The sequence below is a fragment of the Anolis carolinensis genome, chromosome 2 (genome assembly GCF_035594765.1).
Source record: "Anolis carolinensis isolate JA03-04 chromosome 2, rAnoCar3.1.pri, whole genome shotgun sequence".
Lineage (NCBI taxonomy): Eukaryota > Metazoa > Chordata > Lepidosauria > Squamata > Dactyloidae > Anolis > Anolis carolinensis.
In genome coordinates, this window is record NC_085842.1 from 284,133,794 (window position 1) to 284,154,022 (window position 20,229).

General features: G+C 36.7%; 1 protein-coding gene across 3 annotated transcripts in view; it reads left to right on the top strand.

Annotated features, from left to right (window-relative positions):
• hapln1 (hyaluronan and proteoglycan link protein 1) overlaps positions 1-20,229 on the top strand; it is an 88,755-nt gene that overhangs the window by 56,379 nt on the left and 12,147 nt on the right. For 2 of the 3 annotated variants that reach the window (XM_008103009.3, XM_016990927.2), the window contains exons 2-3: positions 3,229-3,354; positions 11,181-11,549. In XM_008103009.3, coding sequence (XP_008101216.1) covers positions 3,255-3,354; positions 11,181-11,549 — 469 coding nt within the window. In that variant the 5' untranslated portion in view covers positions 3,229-3,254. Of the gene's footprint in view, positions 1-2,448; positions 2,650-3,228; positions 3,355-11,180; positions 11,550-20,229 lie in introns of those variants that run through there. The other variant, XM_062972275.1, reaches the window with a different exon arrangement.

A 20,229-nucleotide genomic window follows, 5' to 3' on the forward strand; every position in this document is an offset into this window, starting at 1 on the left:
GCAAGGTTTACTAAACAGACTGGTTTCTTTTTTTAGGAAGTACAGTTGAAGTATTTTCTGCCAGTCTCCTATAAACACTTCACAACAGATTTGTATAAATGTGTAAAACATCCACTAGGTGGAATTCAGACAACTTTCACTGTTGTCAATTTTTTCAGGAGTCTAACACTGAGCTAAGGTATTGGGGGTCCACAGCTTAAGAAACAATGCTCTAAAGTAAGGCTCTCTAGGTATTATGACCACATGTAATACATTATTTCCAGCATCTGTGAAGGTTGTATTCAGCTGACAAAAGTATGTTTATACATAGTCTGGATAGAAGATAGTTTGAAATTACCAATGAGTCGATCTTTCACATTTTCCAGGTCTCTACTCCTAGGTTTACACATACATTTTCCCATCTCCTCTATATGGTAGTTGTAGGCAAATCACAGCCTAAAGATAATAAGAAATCTCCTAGTGGCTCCACTTCTTCCCCAAGCTCCCAATTCTCTGTGTTTCAAACATTTCCCCCTCAAAACAGGTAGATCCCACAAAATAGCCTCTGTGAAGTTATTTATTCTTGTTGCCATAAAAGTTCCAAGATTAGGTAATTTCTGTTTTCATAGTGGGAACACAGGGGAGGGTCTTCTTGGTGGAAGCTTCTACTCCTAGAGGATGCTCCTAGATTCTGGGATTCCCTTGGTACCTTCCTTGCTCTCCTTTTGTAAGCAAGTGAAGCCCTTTTTGTTTCAGCAGATATTTTTAGGGTGGTCAGCTCTGTTCCTGTTTTAAACTTTTATAGGATATTGATAGTCCTAAATTGGCAAAAGGCAGGAAATGATTATGGTAATGATAATGCAAGTTAGCTATATGTCTAGATTAGGGGTTCTCAAACTTTTAAAGCTATGGAGACCTTGTTGAAGGACAAGTTTTTCTTGGAGCCCCAAGAAGCTTTTGGGCACAGAGACTTCATTGCATTTTAAAATTTGACAGATGGGCCAGGCCAGTGGCAGATGGATGGAGAATGTTTGTGTGAACTAATTGGAAAAAAATGAACAAATTCCTATGCACACTGCACATATCTTGTTGGTAGTGCAAAAGAAAGAAAGAACAATAAAGCATTTAAAATTAAGAACAACTTTAGCCAACATAAACTTAACAGTATTTCAGTGGAAGACCCCAGGGGCCATCCGGTCCAACAACAACAACACCCGCTACCCCAAGAGCCATTCAATCCTCCCCCATTCTGCCATGCAAGGGAGGCCTTGCAGGCCATGGAGGTGGCAGCATCAAGGTTTCCCAATTCTTTGGAGAGGCCCATAGGTTGCACAAGCAGCAGCAGGGCTCCCTAGGCTGCAAGTTTCATATGCAGGGGGGAGCAGGAGGGGCTGGCCCCCGCAGGGCACCTGACTATACTTCACAAAGCCCTAAGGGCTTTGTGGAGCCCAGTTTGAGAACTGCTGGTGTAGATCATTACATTGCCTGTCAACTGCTGTTTAGAATATCTGTACAGTATGACCCCCATATCCACATGGGTTATGTTCCAAGTTGGATCACAGTTACGTGAAACAGCAAATATACCATTGAATCACCTTACTTCTATTCACTGCATACTAAACAGTTGCACTGAAGGACTTAGAGATTCTTAGAGAGATGCCCTCTCTATGAATTTGTTAGATCCTCTATTGCAAGCATGTGATAACTTTGAGGGGAAGTATACTATAGAATTACCTGGATGAACCTAGAAAATTCCTAGAAAGATCATTTTTCTTCAGGTGTAAGTTTATGAAGCCACAGATATGGATCCCCATAACTGCAGAACCCTGTGGTTTCCCAAATGTTAAGTATCATCAGTTATGCTGCTATCTGTTTCACATTGCTGAAAATGTATTCTAAGCTGTCTGAGGTCCTGTTTCCATCATTTCTTTTTGGCTCGGGCTATAGTGATTCTTACCTGGACAGCAATGCTGCTGACATGCTCCTGCTGCGGGGCAACATCATAGATGGTCTCAGGATAGTATTGCATTGCCAGAGGCTATAGCTGCAACAGCCTTTTCAGCTACTGCTAAACAAGGAGTTCCTTGTGAGAGCAGTAGCTCATACATTAAACTATTAAACAGATGAAATTTAAAGTAAACACAGCCTATAAAATCAAAATTACTTTACTCTCTGTGATTATATTGTATCTACCCTAAATTTCAACACAAACCAAAGTGATAGAGAAGCTACAGTCCTTTTTCTGCATCGCTCCTATTCTTTCTTGTCTGCAGTGTCTCTTCTGGTCACAAGATACTATTTCCATGCACATTTTGAAAGGAAAAAAGGGTAGGGGGGGGGGGGGAATGACATAGAAATGATGCTTCCAAAGAACGTAATGTGCTGAACCTTCTGCACCACTATTCTTGCATTTTGTGTTGCCTGTGCTTATCTTTTTTCGGTCTTCATTTGCTTAATGATTAGTTTGAGGGCTGGCAGAGATTTCCCCCTGCAGCGCTCAGCAGCTTTGCTGACTGCAGAGACCCTACCTGGCACACTATTTAGTGCGTCAGCATTCTAGATAGGAATGAATGAAAAATCAATCAGGGCAACTGCAGTGGTAGCACATGCAATTCTAACCTACTTTGTGCATGGTTTTCAGTATTTCACTGTAGACTAGACTTTAAAATGGTAAGTGTAACTCCCCAAAAGTACTGCATTCCTTTGCAGGTCAGCCTCTATGCTGCCTTGATTGATGAAGCCATCATAGTTCTTTACTAAATAAACTTGAGTGCTTTTTTAAAAAATAATCCCTAAATTATTATAATATATGCTGCATCTGAGTTATTGTTCATGATCATCACTTGAGTATAAATACTTAGAATAAATTCAGAGTACTTAACAAAAAAAACCCAAGCCAAAAGTCATTTAACACTTAAGAACCCAAGGGACTGCAAATTTCTGTTTTATGATTTAAAGAGGAAAACTGAACATCTTCTATTTGTGTACTTTTCACTGACACTGACACTTTATCATGTCCCAACTGATAAAGTGTCAGTGAATTATCTGGTCTTCTACACCCCAATAAAGAAGTTATATTTATTTATTTATTTATTTTTAAAAGTCACTCGTTGCTATAAGTTTTCTAGCAGAGTGGGTTAAATCTTCATAGAGCAATGAGAGAATGATGAGGCTGTAACAAGTTGTGCACTGCATCACTGTTAAGATTTGCACATTTCACCAGCTTCTTTGTATGTGGTACTCTCACAGTGAAGAAGATTCTTGGGCTACAAAAGATGAAGAGTCTACTTTTTCTGGTGCTGATTTCTTTCTGCTGGGCTGACCCTTGTGTTGCCAACTTCACACTGGAGCATGACAGAATTTTTCACATCCATGGTAAGTAAAACGAATTAAATAGCAATTCTGATGCTGCAAATTTGTTACTTTTTCTTTAAAGATTGGCTGCCTTTCCTGTTATGTTGCATTAATATACTCTGAGCACTGAAACTTGCAGTGCTTCAGTATTTTAACTGCAGTTCTTCAGTATGCAATCCTGCACTGATTTTTCAGTCAGAAACATCATCTGCTTAAAATTGAAGTGCATGCAGTAGATAAGCAATTGGTTTATGAAATGCACTTGCCTTACTGCAGAATAAATATGGGCTACAGCATATCATATAGAAACCCTTCATATTACATACTGATAACCGATTAATCAGACATAGTATTGAAAAATGGACAATGCAAGCAATATAAAAAGTAGCTTACCTCACTAAGGAGTTGCCTTTCCACATATATAAAAGAGTATGAAGTCTCTGCATAATCGTGTATATCCATTTCAATCCTAGGTTATGGTTGGCTGTATGAAGCTCTGAGGCTGCAGTATAATGCAGCTCTTTTTCAGTTCCAGCTTCAGCAGCTGAGGGTCATCCTGTATGAAGCAAGCCAGAGCATTTATTAATGCAAAAGTGACAGGAAGCATAAAAAACAATGATTTTCTCCCATTTGTATGTATTACATTTTAACAACTTAAATTATGCAGCATATAGATGCCATATAAAGTTTGGAAGTTCAATGCCACTTCACCGGTGTTCTCACTTTCCACGAACGTGCGCTTTGCTATGCTTTGATACAAGAGGAAGGGTTTAGCATTTCCAGTCCTCCCAGCAGGGACCTTCAGAGCCCAGCATCTTCAGATACCAGACTGTGTCTTCAAGGTCAAAAATAAAATTGGACAAGATTGATGTAGCAGAGGCAGACACAAGAAATAAACTCATGCTGTTTATTTGAAGAAAGATGTTAACTATCAGACTGAAGACAGGTAGATGTTGTAAAGGCATACATGCTCTTGCTTTGATTGGTTTTGTTTTGGTGATAACACTCCCTTTGGACCATTACTTTACTACTTCATACCAGCAAAAGATCAAAGATACATGAAACCTTTTTTTAAAAAAACCAGGACATTTTAAAAATAAATAAATGCCAATGTGTAACGTATGTTTTGGCCCGGAAAATGTTCCATCATAGACTTATAACATGATCTTACCCTGAAAATCCAGGAGAGACAGATTTAACAGAAAAGAGAATCTTTTCAGGCAGCAGTAGTTTTACTGAATGTCAATTGTAACAGTAAACTACTTTGACCTGTCTGTATGGCACTGACACTTCCGTGGAAAGTAAACTACTGTTTCTCTTTGTTTTGTGAAAACTAATGGTTACCCCATGTCTTGCTAAATTAATAAAGATAGCATAGAGATTGTTACCTTTTAAAGGGTTACTGTTCAACTATTTTTACAAAGTCAGACAAAAGCTGTTGTTCTTTAACATGAATTATCATTTTCAAACAACCCAAAAAAGCATCCAGTAAATTAGGAGTGACTCTTCAAGTAATTAAGCACCCAAGAGCTGCTAACAAACCTACAGCAGCCGGAATTCATTTTGGCAGCATTTCCAGCAATAAAGCAATGATAAATTTGCAATTCAGATACAAAAATTAAAGTTTTAAACTAAAGCTTGGAGGAATGAGTTTATTTGAGTATAACTCCCCGAATTCTCCAGCCAGCGTGAATTCTGTAAGGATGATCCTGGAGCTGTTGTACAAAATAGTAATTTCCCAATACCTGTGTAATGTTAGCACTATTTAGTGCAAACAACATGGTTGTTATAGCTGTGGCTCTGTGTCTTTCCTCATTGCAGAGGGCTTCTGAAAAAGAACTGGAAGCACGTGTTTCTCAGGGGGAAAAGTCACCTTATTTAGAGCTCCAATAAAAAAGTCACTGTATACCCAGTAAACTAACAACCCAAAGTAAGCAAATTTTAAATTATGTATGACTGTCATAGAAGCTTTGGAGAGAGAAAATAAGATTATTCCATCATATTATAGAGAAGGACTTGAAAGACTCTACAGCAAGCGTAGGTGCCTGAAATGGTGGAACTATAATTAAAAGTAGCCAGGTCACTGAAGTGTTTTACAGAATTACCATTAATTCCAATCAGATTGTTTCCCCTCTGTATTTGACCTGTGTTCTTCAGTTTCTACTGTTTTTTTCATTTTGCACATTTTAGTATAAGAAACATGAAGCTTTTTTCAAGATCCAGACTAGATTTGTTGACTTTACAGGAGTACAGATTTGAGTCAAACATTATGGGAACAATTTTTTTGAAAAGGAAAATTGGTCAAAAAAGAAACCATTGATGGGTCTGGATAGAGGCTTTATTTCTTAAAAGTATAGACTGAACAGCCATCTGATGGGCACAATCTAGATTCTAGAATTATCTTATGATTCAAGATTGGAGTTACAGTGGAAGGTACTATGAAAAGAACATGTGTATTTTAGCTGCAATGGAGCAACTGCCACCAATCCTTTTTGAGACTTAGCAAATTATCTAAATCTTATTCCCAAAAATATTCATATTTTTCTGTTCAGAAAATAGAGGGTCATATAAACACTTCCTTAAACCAAGGTATTTAAACATAGGTGGTAAGCATAGCCACCTAACACAATTTAACAGTTTGCCTCCTATGAAAAAAATAATTTTTTCTTTCTGTCATATTCCACCCATAGTTGTCCTTACAAATAGCATTTGTTTAATTTAAACTTAGCTCTGTTCCATCCGACCTCTATCTCCATCTAATACAGTGTTTAGCAGAAGCCACATTTGGCATTAATATATGATAATAATGTAAAGAAAATTATTTTTGTATGTGACATGATTAGTGAGTAAGGCATAGAATTTGGGAACATATTTTATTTCTCTCTTTTGTATGAAAAAATTGAATTGAGCCAAATGTATGACCCAAATGAAAACAAAATGCTTTCATTGAGCATGCAACTAATACCAAAATATTCTCAGAACAATTGCAGAACAATATTGCAGAACAAAAGAAAGCCAAAAAAAAGTGCAAACCAGAGAGACGGTCCATCTCAGAGAGAGACTGCCACATGCCAAGAGGTGTACAAGAAGGAACTAACTCTTTGTAACCTCTCCATGTGTACCATGGTTAAGACAAATGACTGGGTGCCATATACCCAAGAGCTCTAGAAAAATCATGAACAAATTGAGTGATTCGTCTAATTTAACCATAGTTTGTGAGTGCCCTGAGACCTGTCAATCCTAACAGCTAGTGATATCTTGCAGCATTTTCAAGATATGGAAACTGCTCTGCACTTAGGAGTTGAATTTAGATGAAAGCCATGGGAACAGGCTCTATGACACTGGTAGGTGAGGTCAACAACTGAGGCCAAATATACCATGGCTCTCACTGCAAGTAATGTAGCATTAGGAAAGGAATACATACATTTTACAATGAAGAAATACACAGAGAGAAACTGAGGGGGGGATCTACACTGCCATATAATGCAGTTTCAGCTTCTCCCAAGTGTTGAACATTAGTTTTCAAAGCAGTGAAAAATTGAAACTATATGTCCCTTAGGTGCTGTATTGATTACTTGCCAGAACAGCTGGCCTCAGTGAGTATTTCATATATTAGCTTTTTATTCTGTTTTATTTTATGATTCTTTTGTGGCCCCACATACAATATATCAAGGCTTCCATTGGTTTGTTCACTGTCAAGCAGAAAATAAGAGTTTATGTTGCAAGGTGAATGTTGCCACTTTGTTTTTCTCAAACTCACAGACTTAAATATTCATACAAACTAAATATTCTATTAGTAACTTGCCAAAAACCACTCATCTGCAATAATGATACAATAGATTTTAAAGTTCCATACATTTATTCCATACTATATTTCCTTATAAGATATCATATAATTTTGGACCCATTGAGAGAGAATAATGCACCTCAAGCAATGATTGCTTCAGAATTTCAGTCATCCATTAATTTATTGTCAGATGTGACTGAGTGGAAGCATCAACATCACAAATCCAAAACAGACTGGGCTATGTGTTCCACCTATTGAAGTCACTATTAGGAGGTGTTAGGTGTCTGGACACATGTAGTGGTATAGCATCTGCTTAGTATGGCATGTGCAATCAGAGTATTGGACAGAGTAGGGAAAAGTGCAGCCTGTGATATACATGCAACTCCTTCATACCATATATTTCTCAAATAAGAATAAGAAATCTTCTAAAGGAGCCTCCAGTACTGATAGATAGATGTAAATCTGCCTTCTTATTCCCCCACAAAAGCCAAATATCTCACATGAGAGTAAGGTCTGGTTGTATTTCTGAGGTCCCTTCCACACAGCTGTATAAAATCCACATTGAACTGGAATATATGGCAGTGTGGACTCAGATAACCCAGTTCAAAGCAGATATTGTGTATTATCTGCCTTGATATTCTGGCTGCATGGAAAGGCCCTGAGGCTGTTAAGACACAGGAACAAGTTAGCAGACACTGCTCCAACTCCTTTCCACAGTATCATATCATTTTATCTTATACATATGCAGAAAGTTACTGCTGAAATGGCGTTATCATTTATTTTTTTAAAGATTCTTACAGCATGAAATTTAACTCACGAAACGTTCATGCTTAAGCTGTACATTTCTTAATTTCAGTGCTTAGTTTCAGTACTCCAACTTCTTTCATTGCAATAATTGTTCAATATAAATACAGTAGAGTCTCACTTATCCAGCGTTCTGGATTATCCAACGCTTTCAATGTTCTCTTCAGTCAATGTTTTCAATAAATTGTGATATTTTGCTGCTAAATTTGTAAATACAGTAATTATTACATAGCATTACTGTGTATTGAACTACTTTTTCTGTCAAATTTGTTGTATAACATGATGTTTTGGTGCTTAATTTGTAAAATCATAACCTAATTTGATGTTTAATAGGCTTTTCCTTAATCTCTCCTTATTATCCAACATATTTGCTTATCCAACGTTCACTTACGTTGGATAAGTGAGACTCTACTCTATGTGCAACTTTACTACTTCTCAACAGAAATGTTGTAATCATGGCCAGAAATGTTAGTTTTCAATAGCTATGTGTTGGAACATGAATTGAGCAATGTGGAATGTTCTTATCATTTATAAACTCCTCTGAACTCTTTGTAGTCTGAGTCTCAAACAAATCAAGCCACTTTCATCACTCCTTCCCATCAAGACTCCTTTTCCTGCTCTGTTTTATTGCTTCCTTGCTAATCTGGCTGCCTAACTCCTATCACTGTGTCTTTATAACAGAATACAGATCACCCTTTCAGTGTGTCTCCTCTTTAGATTCCTGTTTCAGTTCCTCAATTTGAGTCAGCTTCTAGGTATAACATGTGTGGGCCACATGTATGGTTTTTTTCTTAAGTGAAGAAACAACAATGACAAAAAATCCCACAGTTTTTCAGTTGTTTTCAAGCTTCAGTAAGACCCCTTCCACACAGTTGAATAAAATCCCACATTTTCTGCTTTGAACTGGAATATATGGCAGTGTGGACACAGATAATGCAGTTCAAAGCAGATATTAAGGGATTTTCTGCCTTGATATTCTGGGTTATATGGTTGCGTGGAAGGGCCCTTAGTATTTATTTTCTTGCTTTGGAATGTTGGGAAATGCACTTCCTCAGTATTTCTAAGAAACAGTTATATCTGTAGCTGAGATACTTGAAAAACATGTGAGTGAACAGGCTTCCAGAGAAGAGAGATACTGTATCAATTGGGCTGTCTGCTGTCTCCCTCCAGCTCTGGGCATTCCAGGTTTGTCTCCAGACAGAAATTGATGGTTCAGAAAGGCCATTCAGGCTTCAAGGCTTTTGATAAAAGCAATTGGCCAAGCTAACCCTTCTGAACATGTTATTGAGCTTTTTAAATCTCTTGTTGCTGTTTGTCTTCAAGTCATTTCTGATTTCTGACCACACTAAAGTGAACCTATCCTAGGGTTTTCTTTTGTTTGGAGGGGGGATGCTATTCTTCTCACAGAGTGTGGCTTATCTTAGATCACTCAGTGCGCATCCAGGGCTGAGCAGGTATTCGAACCATGGTCTCCCAATGCCCCAGTCTAATACTCAAACTATTATCCCACTCTGGCCCTTGAAATCTCTTATAAAAAAAATCATGCTTCTACAGATAAGAGGCATTTGAAATGAAAAAGATTTTAGTGGTTTTCTTCTTTTAAAACTTCATTTTTTAAAAATTAGGTATTCCAAATACATTTAATACCCATCCATAGCGCAAGTCAGTTTACAAAATGGGATAGTGTGTGGATATGAGACTAATTTCTAGGAAGTGTGAAGACCTGTTTGTTCCATCTACATGTTGTCTGAAATGCTAAGTCTATAATGCTATTTGCCCATTCATTTGGGTAAATAGCTCTCAGAAACATAGGGGACCTTCATATAGAGATTATTAATCTACGGCTGATATAAAGCTAGTATAGTGGAGACTAAAGTGAAAATGGAAGATAAACTCAACATCATCCAGGCTGATTAGAGCTCTATATTTATCTAGACCAGTGGTTCTCAAACTGTGAGTCCCCAGGTGTTTTGGCCTACAAGTCCCAGAAATCCCAACCAGTTTACCAGCTGTTAGGATTTCTGGGAGCTGAAGCCAAAACATCTGGGGGCCCAGAGGTTGAGAACCACTTATCTAGACCATTAAACGTAGTGCATGTTTTCAGACCCAACTCATGCTGAAGTGCCAACAATTGAGCCTTGAGTCGTGTCCACATCAATCTATGGCTCTATCCTAATTAAACATGACTCTATGAGAGTTGCAGCAGTCAGTGTTGACACTGCTAAGCTTCATGTGTGTCCAACTTCTGATTTTACCTTGGCATTAGAACATTTACCTTGCACCCAGAATGGTCTCAGCATATTCTGATTCGAAGCCTGCTGCCAGTGATATGTCCAAGAAGTTTTCAGCAACCATATTTGAGGTTACTGCTGGAGATGTCCCTCAAATCACAGCCCCTTCCAGACATAAAAAAGAACTTTCACCCTGACTTATCCCATTCCAGCCTAAGATCTGTGGCATTAGCATGCTCCTAGTTTTTGTATTTTTACTTTCAGGAAAGACAAAGTTAAATAAATAAACTTTATTTTTATATCCTGCCCCATCTCCCCGAAGGGACTCGGGGCGGCTCACAACAGGGACAAGCCTGAAACAACAACAACATATTTGACATAAACTTAAAACATTCCAACAATACACAAAATAAAATAATGGACAAATACATTAAAATCCAAGCAGATAAAATCAGAGTAATTAAAAGCAAACCAGTGGGGACAGGTTTCATAAAGTGCTGTATCATGGAAATAAGTAAAGTGCCATATGCTTTTAAAACAGAAAGAAGTATTCTAATGACAGGCCTGTTCATTTAAACGCGCTCTGGAACAACCATGTTTTCAAGTTGCTATAGAACTTTTCTTCCTCAGGATACTATGTACTTTGACTTCAGAGAGTTGATATTATTTGTTATTCTATTCAGATCATAAAACTATTATATATATATATATATATATATATATATATATATATATATATATATTCTCATTAAACTTTAAATATAAGAGTCACATACATTGCTATCTCATAGAACCCAATGCCTATGCAAATAATGCATGTGAATAAAGACACAAAACTCACAAAGCTCTATAGTGATCAGCTGTTAATAAAAAATCACTTTGCTGCTTCATTCTTTTTATTGGTTTTTTTGTTGTTGTTGCATATATCCATTCATTCAGGCATGTACAGGAATATTCCTTTCTCACATGTGGAATGTAGTGCTTTATACTAATTCATGTGTATTTTCTTCCCAATTTGTAATCAGAAAATGGACCTCGCCTTCTTGTGAAAGCAGAACAAAGTAAAGTCTTTTCACAGCGGGGTGGTAATATTACACTGCCATGTACATTTTACCGTCAACATGCATCACCTGACTCAGGTCTCCATAAAATTCGGATCAAGTGGACCAAACTCACCTCAGATTACCTCAAAGAGGACGACGTCTATGTTGAAATGGGATACCACAAAAAGAGCTATGGAAATTACCAAGGAAGGGTATCCTTAAAGAAAAGCACTGAAAATGATGTCTCTCTTGTAATCACAAATATAATGCTGGAAGATTACGGGAAATATAAATGTGAAGTTATTGAAGGCTTAGAAGATGACACAGCTATTGTATCCCTAAATTTAGAAGGTAAGCAGTCCTGTCATAAAGGAAAATACTTAATAAAATGAGCAATGGAAGAATGGTTTTAATACCACATACTGAGGCTATTAAACTGTCACTTTTAATCATGAGATTCTTTTCTTCTTAGTTTATCAAAGTCTACCCAGATCTGACTCTTCTCTTGAATCAATCAAAAGATGCTATGCCACCTTCATTAACAGATTTACATTCATTATTGCAAGATCTTTTGTATGAATATGACTAGTTCATAAGGTGCATCTGAAATGGGCCATTGCCTACATAAGTCAGAGGAATTTAGGCCATTTCAGTTGTACTGTAGTATTCTCATCCTTACTGTTTAAAGATTAACGTATTTACCATTCTAAGAGTGAAATCCTCAATATACTTGACATGCAAGCTCCATTGAGTTTAATAAGTTTTATTCCCTGGTAAGTGAGTATTGAATTGCAATTTCTGAATTAGCTGCCTAAGTCATGTTATTTCACTAAAATTGAAGTGAACTTGAAGTGACTTGTTTTATTTAACCATGTCATCACAATCTAATGTCTCTAAAGGAACAAAAACTCAAAATGAGTGGGAAATTATTTGTAAATGCACATGTATGGCACAATTTGTGTTCAAATCTGTCGATATAAGCTCTATACATTAATAGTGCAGAAGTATTTTGTTTGTGAATGAGATGAAGATTTGGTTTTATAATTTCAAGGAAGTTCATCTCTGTGTGAACACAACAGTGTTTTCACCATTTTCAGGTAGGTCCTTGAACTCCAACCAGGTATGTACTATTATAATGCAATTGGTATGTATGAATTGATATATAAAGGAATATTGTACCATTTCTGAGACTAACCAAAATAGGTTTGTAGCATAAGCTGACTCAATCTATGAAAGTTTATGCTTCAGATCTCTTTCAATTAGTCTCAAAGATGGTATAACGTCCCATTGCATATAGGTATGTACTAGTTTAAGCACATTTACAACATACTGAACATTAAAAAAATGTGGTGTGTAATTTGCTTCAAATCATTGGATGTATGCAGCTATTTGAGTTTCATGGAGTTTCATATAACATGATACTGTTTTATTTTATTCTAACATATAACTTATAACATATAACATATAACTTCATATAGCTTCACTGATTATAAAGAGGGTGATGGATATGATCATATTTATCTGTTACATTTATAGCTTACATTTACTCCTATAAACATAAGCCAGTCTGTATTAGAAAGTACCATATTTACTCGATTCTAATGTTCACCATTTTCACTAAATTATTTCCTCAAAATTAGAGTGTGCATTAAATTCACATAAAATGGTAAATCCTTTTTTGGGTTTCAGAGTTTTGAAAATTGAGGTGCGCATTAGATTCAATGCTGCATTAGACTAGAGTAAATACAGATAAGTAGAATAAGAGCTGTGTGTGTGTGTGTGTATTCAACCCTTCCCATCCACTGGAGTTTGGTTGTATGACCCCACAACTCCAGTCCCAATCTCCATGGATACATAAAATGACAAAATCAAGGTTTGCTTTTTAGAATATATTCAAGCTGTAGTTGGTTGAGTCTGTGGATGCAGAATTTATGTATGACAAGAGTGTGCACTGAAGTTCATCTGTGAGCAATAATGTGATCCCTAGTCTTTTGTGTTTTATCAAAAGACGTATATTTCCATGAAATATAAAATATATGACACATTAGCTATGACTTCATGTCAAATTCTCTTTTATCTGTATGAGCAAACTCAAAACCAGGACGGAAATAAGATGGGCAAAAACATAGGAAGCTGTCTTGTTCTAAATCATACTATTCGATCACTTCATTCAATAATCTGTATAGCAGAGAAACCCTCCTATTGACCTATAGTCCTAATAGAGTATTTTGAGAACCCAGTCTGGTTAATAGAAGTTTTCTGCACTCTCATGTCATCTTGTCTAGGGAAGAGACATCAGAGAGCTTCACAAACAAGTTTCTTGCCTATAGTTACTCACAATCTGTAGACTTTATATGAACTATAGCCTTCTCAGTATTTCACATAAGATTTGAGACAGGAGTTTTGTCAGCTCTGTCTTTAGATGCTAGAGATCGAGCCTGAGATATTTCATATACTAAGCATCCTCCTTGCTACTGACTGCTTAATAATTTTTTTTTAAAAGAGGTCTGCAAGTATATAAGGGACCTCTTCACATGGGGCAAAATTGCCCTGTTTTTCTGCTTTTATCCACAGCTTCGACAGGGCCTGCCAAGCACCATCAGTGCCAAAAGCAGATTCCTCCTCCACCATGGGGAGGAAAGTGTTTTTCCTCTCCTTTTCCTCTCCTTTTCCCCATGTGCTAAGGGACAGGGCAGCTGATCAACACATGTTGCTGCTCATTGTCACCCTTTCTCCATATGATGGAGACAGGAACAGGGTGCCAACATGCTCTGCCCTGTCCCCATCATTGATGTGGAAAGAGAAAGGCATGTGGGGCACCACGAGGCACCCCACATGCATTTGTTTTCGCTGGCAACTGCTGACAATGGAAAACCCCCCTTGGGCATCTAGGGCAGTGGTTCTCAACCTGGGGTCCCCAGATGTTTTTGGCCTTCAACTTGCAGAAATCCTAACAGCTGGTAAACTAGGTGGGATTTCTGGGAGTTTTAGGCCAAAAACATCTGTGGACCCCAGGTTGAGAACCACTGATCTAGGGTAAATACTGTACTTTATTAGGAAACCCATTTTGATCGAATATTGTTCCCATTTCCTAACACCAGTGTCTATTCCTGATGTTTAACGCATTTATCATCTGGTTATTTCCGCTTGGGCATAGAGGATCTATCCCAAATGATACAAAAATAAAACTCATTAGCCAAAAGGAAAAGTGTGATTTGTGTCATCATTCTTGATTCTCAGATTTTTTTTTGGGGGGGGGGGAGGGGTCAGTGACAAATACTGATAGGATATAGAATACTCGGAACAAAAGGACTAGTGGTGCTGTTTGAATAACAGCAAGTTTGTTAGAGAAGCAACAATACTGCTGTGGTGGTTCCTAACCCAGCTATTGGGCTAATATTGGTAAAAAAAATAAAGGCTGGGATTAAAGACTATGCCTTCAAAGTAGAAGGAGAGTGATTCCTTTATGTTGGCACTGGAACACTGTTTCGTGATTCTATAAATTCTTCCTGGGACTGGGACTGGGCTATTAATTATTAAAAGAATTAGAAAAAGAACTCAGTAAGAAGAGCCCTGCTGATGATCACTCTGTAGGCCTATCTGGTTGAGTATCTTGTTTCCCACAATTGTGAGCCAAAAACATGGGAAGCTTAGAGAGCAGAATAGTGTGTTTCTGCTGTTGTTATCCAGTAACTGGTATTCAAAGGCTTGCCATCTCTGATTGCGGAAATGGCCTACAGACATGATGATTTTTATTTAAGAAAATAAATAAATAAATAAATGCCCACAGAAAGAGGGAAATTGAATTATACACGAAACAAAGTGTGTTTTACAGAAGATAAACAGACCATTTAGCCTTCACTACTAGAATTCAATATCAGACATCAAGGGGGGGGGGTCACTATCTCTGTCACAAAATTGGATTTTGGAGTGTTTTGGATTTTGGAATTACAAATAATGGATATTCAACATGTCGTGAATTCCATTGTTCTATGTTTTGTGGGAACCCATGATCATTTTTTTTTTGGCAAGCTTTAATTTAGTACATAAAGGATGAGCTTCCATTAGTTCATCTATATGGTAACCATTGCAATGCTAAGAATTAAACATTTTAATTTTTGCTAGTAAGACACACTTGACTAATTGTTTTTTTATTCATTATAAGGTTTATGCCCCAATGCATAATCCTTTTCTGTGCTGTACTATAAGCTCAATTTTTGAAATGCATTTTAAATGAAAAGTTTTATATTCAAAATGCATAACTTTCAGAAAACATTACCACATTTCTTTGAGGACATTAAAATCTATGTAACATAGGCTTTCATTTGTTGGATGGAGCAAAAATAACCAGTGACAAATGTTTGAATCAATACGCAGTTTTCCTTAGTTACACTACTGAAAAAAAATGGCTCTTGGCAGATTGACAAAACTATTTATTTTTAGCAACAGCTCTCAGTTGGACACAATAGCTAATCATTCCTAAGTGAGTTCACTTAACAGAACAATACAAGTTTTTTTTCTAGGCCATGCTATATGCATACAGTAAATTATAATATGGAGAGGTTGTTCTGTGTTTTCTGAGCAATCTACTACTGATAGAAAGTCATCTGTGTGCCCTTAGCATTTGCAAATTGAACTAAGATCTTGTACATACTGCCAAATTTTTCAGAGTTGTGTTGTATTGAAAACCAGAACACCAGAAGAAGGACAGATTGTAGCATAGTGGGAGAGCACATAGTGGGAGAGCACATGTTACAGCATTTTCCCTTCAGCCATGAAGTTTCAGTTTTTTAAGAACTAAACTTGCAAGCAAAGTCATCATACAGCCTGGAAAACACACAACAACCCAAAGTCATCATAATGGATGACTGATCACAAAAGAAGAGCATATGTTAAAGTTTTCCTCATATAGAAGCTATGCTTCAAGTGATGCGTATGATTTATTTTGGGTCTGAGGGATATCATGCATGGGGATGTAAATACCAATATTCACTTATTTCAAACTCATGTATGAAAATAAAAAAAATTCAAAAGTCTTCTCTCCCCTCTGTTAGATTGCAAGTGAATTGGTTTTTTTTTAATTGTTTGGTAGAATACTGTATGTTTGCATAAAATATAGTATACTTTTGCACAGATAAATAAAGAAAAGGACTGTTCTTTTTGCCTTTCCTAAAAGACAAAAATTGCACAGCAGTTAACAATTTTTCCCACAGGATGTATTGCCTTCTCACATCAAGGATGACACATTTACAATTTTCATTCCATCTCTAATCATCAAATTGCCTGGCCTAATGTAAGACAGCTTCCTATGCTCCTAACCTCATTTCCTGGATATAGGTAGGGGATAATAGGAAACAATGACATATTCTGAAGAAGTTAGATAATTTTCTTTGCCAGAATTACAGAAACATCCATTGGAAAAATGCTTGTCAGGGCAAATATCTGTGCCAGTATAAGATGGTGAAGTGTATATGTATAGCAAGTTCTACTGCTAACTCTGGCTATAAGAGTTCTTACTTTTTTGTTTAGACTAGTACTGAAGGAAGTCAATGTCTTTACTCTGGCTGAAGTTAGTTTCTTTTTTTCCACTTGGACTTAGGGTACAGGAAATTTAAGTCCCACTGTAAATACAGTGTGGTTACTCTTAAACGTAATAATTGACTACAGTGTTCATGTCACAATTCAAGGACACTTTACAGGAATTACAGTTAGAATCTGAATCTTGGTTATTGTAAAAGCAAAACTGGTCACTGGAAAACTATTGGGCAAACCATATGGATTTCATCAAATCCTTTCCCCATCAGAAATCAATATGGAAAAATGTTTTCAGAGATGTTTGAGGAGAGTTATTCATCTAATTATTCAACAACAAAACACTGTCTTTGTCTCTAAGCTCTCTTCTGCCAGTATGCTGGAAAGCAGAAATAGATTTCAGGGCATGCAGCTGGTAACTGCAGTCTCTAAAGGAATAAAGATAGAATTACATGATTATGGGGAAAATAACCCATTGTGCTAGCTGGATTTTCCAAATTGAAAATCAGTGTCCCTCAATGTTCAAATCTTGGCATGTCTTTGGACAGGACATATTAATATTTATGAGCCAAGTCTTTATCCATATAAGTCTGTGTTCATTCTATATTGCAAAACAGATGTTTGATGCTGCTCTCCAATTGTGGTTAACATTACTTAACTGTCAATGATCATTTTCATGTAAGAACAATATAAAATAGCAGATCAGCTGCAATTAGTAATTCACTTGGACAAGACTTTGAGTGACCAGATATTTCTTTATTTACCATCTATCTCTAGCCCTTGTCCTCTCCAGGCATGACTGTGATGGTGGTAGAATTGAGAGATAGCCTTCCCTTACAGACTAGAGGCAGGTTTCTATAGGGCAGTACAGTTTTTAAAGTAGTATTAGGAGCATATCAGGTTCCCAAAGAGAGAAAATGTTTTCATTTTGCAAGTATTCTGTCTGATAAATTTTTACCTTCTATCTATACTGCATTCTACTTCAATGCATTTCCCTACGTCATGTTGCTAGCCTCATCTTCAGTAGATTCATTGTATTAATTGTTGACTCCATGGAATATAACTGATATGGACCTAGGTAAACCATTTCATTCAGACATGTCTGTAATCAGTCGTGCACCTTTATCTGAGAAAATATTTCTCTAGGAATCTCTAGGTTCTGGTAGAAGTTGCCCATAGAATCATCATGGAAGACATATACATTTCTAAGGATAACATATTAATCAAATCAATTAATGAATAATTAAATTTTCAAAGGTTAAACCTGCAAATAAGAAGGGACAACCATCACAATCATCATGTTTTAAATAACATAAAACCAAATAAACAGAATGAAAAAATAAATAAATAAGACAGATTCCAGAAATCCAAATATATCAACAGCAATGTTAGTTAAGACCAAATTTAACAAGATGACAGTAATCCCCATATGTTTCAGCAGCTTCAGTGAGTGTAACAAGTTGGAGCAACAGTGCTAGGGAGGTGAGACATTGATCAGTTCTGGTCCATGGACAAAGTGCTTGTGGGGGTATCTCTTCACCTCAAAATAGAACGGGGGGCATCCACATATCACATTGCTTGCTGAATAGACCAGAAGGAACTTGCTGATCCCTAACATTAAAACCCAAAATATTTGTTCTTGGGGGTGGGGGGGTGAATAGTTCAATTCATTTGCATTTGGGGGGTTAGGATCTTCAGGTACAGAATGTGGTATGGTGTATGTCACCTGTTCTTAAAAACAGTCCTTATTCTACCCTTCAAAGTTTTTTATGCTCTTCTCCAATGTACGATTTTAATTTATGGGGAAATGGAGGCAGGTAGAAAGTCTATGGAAGTCAATAAGATGCCATGCAAATATCTATTTAAATTCAGTCCTGTTCTTAGAGTCCTGCTTCAAAATGGAATCACAAAGGAGTAGGATGGCAGACTTAAACTCCCACATTTTGAATGATCACTGCACAGGAAACAACCTTTATTAGATCTTAAAGTAGGCATTCATTATTTCAGAAACAGCGTAATGCTGTTTCTTGTACAAACCAAAGCCGCCTTTGTTCTCTAATCTGTTAGTGACAGGCACCGAATCAGTTCAGATACTAAGTTGTGAACACATTTTCCTATGAATTATTTTGTATGTAGCCTCTCTTTTTAAAAATAGAAGAGCTTTTAAATAGAAGCTTTTCTGTTTCTAGAATTTCTTCCAATAAGGTATCAGAAGTGGAATTGTACAAAGCCAGTGTTCACAGAAAGTGTGTACTTTCATAAGCTCTGAATGCAAAAACGATCAGACTAATGAAAGATTGAAGAATTACTTTCCAGGAACTGGAAAGAATTAAGAAATTAATTATGTTTATTTTTTGGTTCTTAAAATTTCAGTGATTAGCTGTGACCACTATGTATGTCTAAAGTAGCATGTTTTTCAAAAGCCATTTTGAATAAATGGAAATAATAGCTCATGTAAAAACTAAACTACAGGCCTTTCTCAATCTACAAACATCTGACTGAAGTGACTCATCATTAAGAACGGGAGTGAGACAACAGGAAGTGAGAGAAATGTACCACTCATAAAGAAAATCACTCCTGGAAGAGGGTGAAAAGGCATCTCCACTGAAGCTTTATCACCAATCCTTGGTTGGCGTTATACTTTAAAAATGTACCTGTTCTGATTTACATACAAATTCAACTTAAGACAAATCTACAGAACCTATCTTGTTCATAACTTGGGGACTGCTTGTACATGCTAACAAACAAAAGGTTGTTGATGAAAGAACTGTTGCAGTAGTACTGATTATATGTATATTGTATATATAGCAAGCTGATAAGCCTTGATTGCTTACATTGCCACCTGTGTGTGAGAGACAGTATGTTGTAATAGTTTGAATCCTGGACTTCAAATCCCTACTTATCCATGGAAATCCATTGGGCAAATCACACTTTTTCAGAAAAGCAATGACAAAATGGCAGGTATCCTGCCAAAAAAATCAGTGACAATAATCATAAAGCCAAGTTGACATGGAGCAACATGATAACAGTGTCATGTTCATGATTTGGATTAAAGTTACTACGCACTGATGGGGGAGGATAAACCTCTCCTCAGCATTTTTTCCCAATTTTATCTCTGTATTAGAGTCCTATAAAAGAAAATAATAATAATGCAGATGATGCCAAGAATGTGAGGCTTTCTTATACGGTATAATGCTGGATTCTTCTAAAAACCTATTAGCAGAGCAAAAATACATCATAAACATACAAAACACCATGTTGCTTGTCCCTAACACCTGGTATCTAGAGAACTATGTTGGTTTCATGTAGCCTAGCCCATAGCCAAGAGGGCGGTTTAGAGGTTCAAACCACTCCTGAAATTTTTCAGGTTTTAAAAAACCTGGTTTACTCATGAATTTTAACTGGTTAACCAAATCCCCATGTCAAGTCTATGAGAAGCAAAAATTAGAGTCCTTCCAGAACTACAAGCACTATCTCAACCAGATTTTTATTATTCACA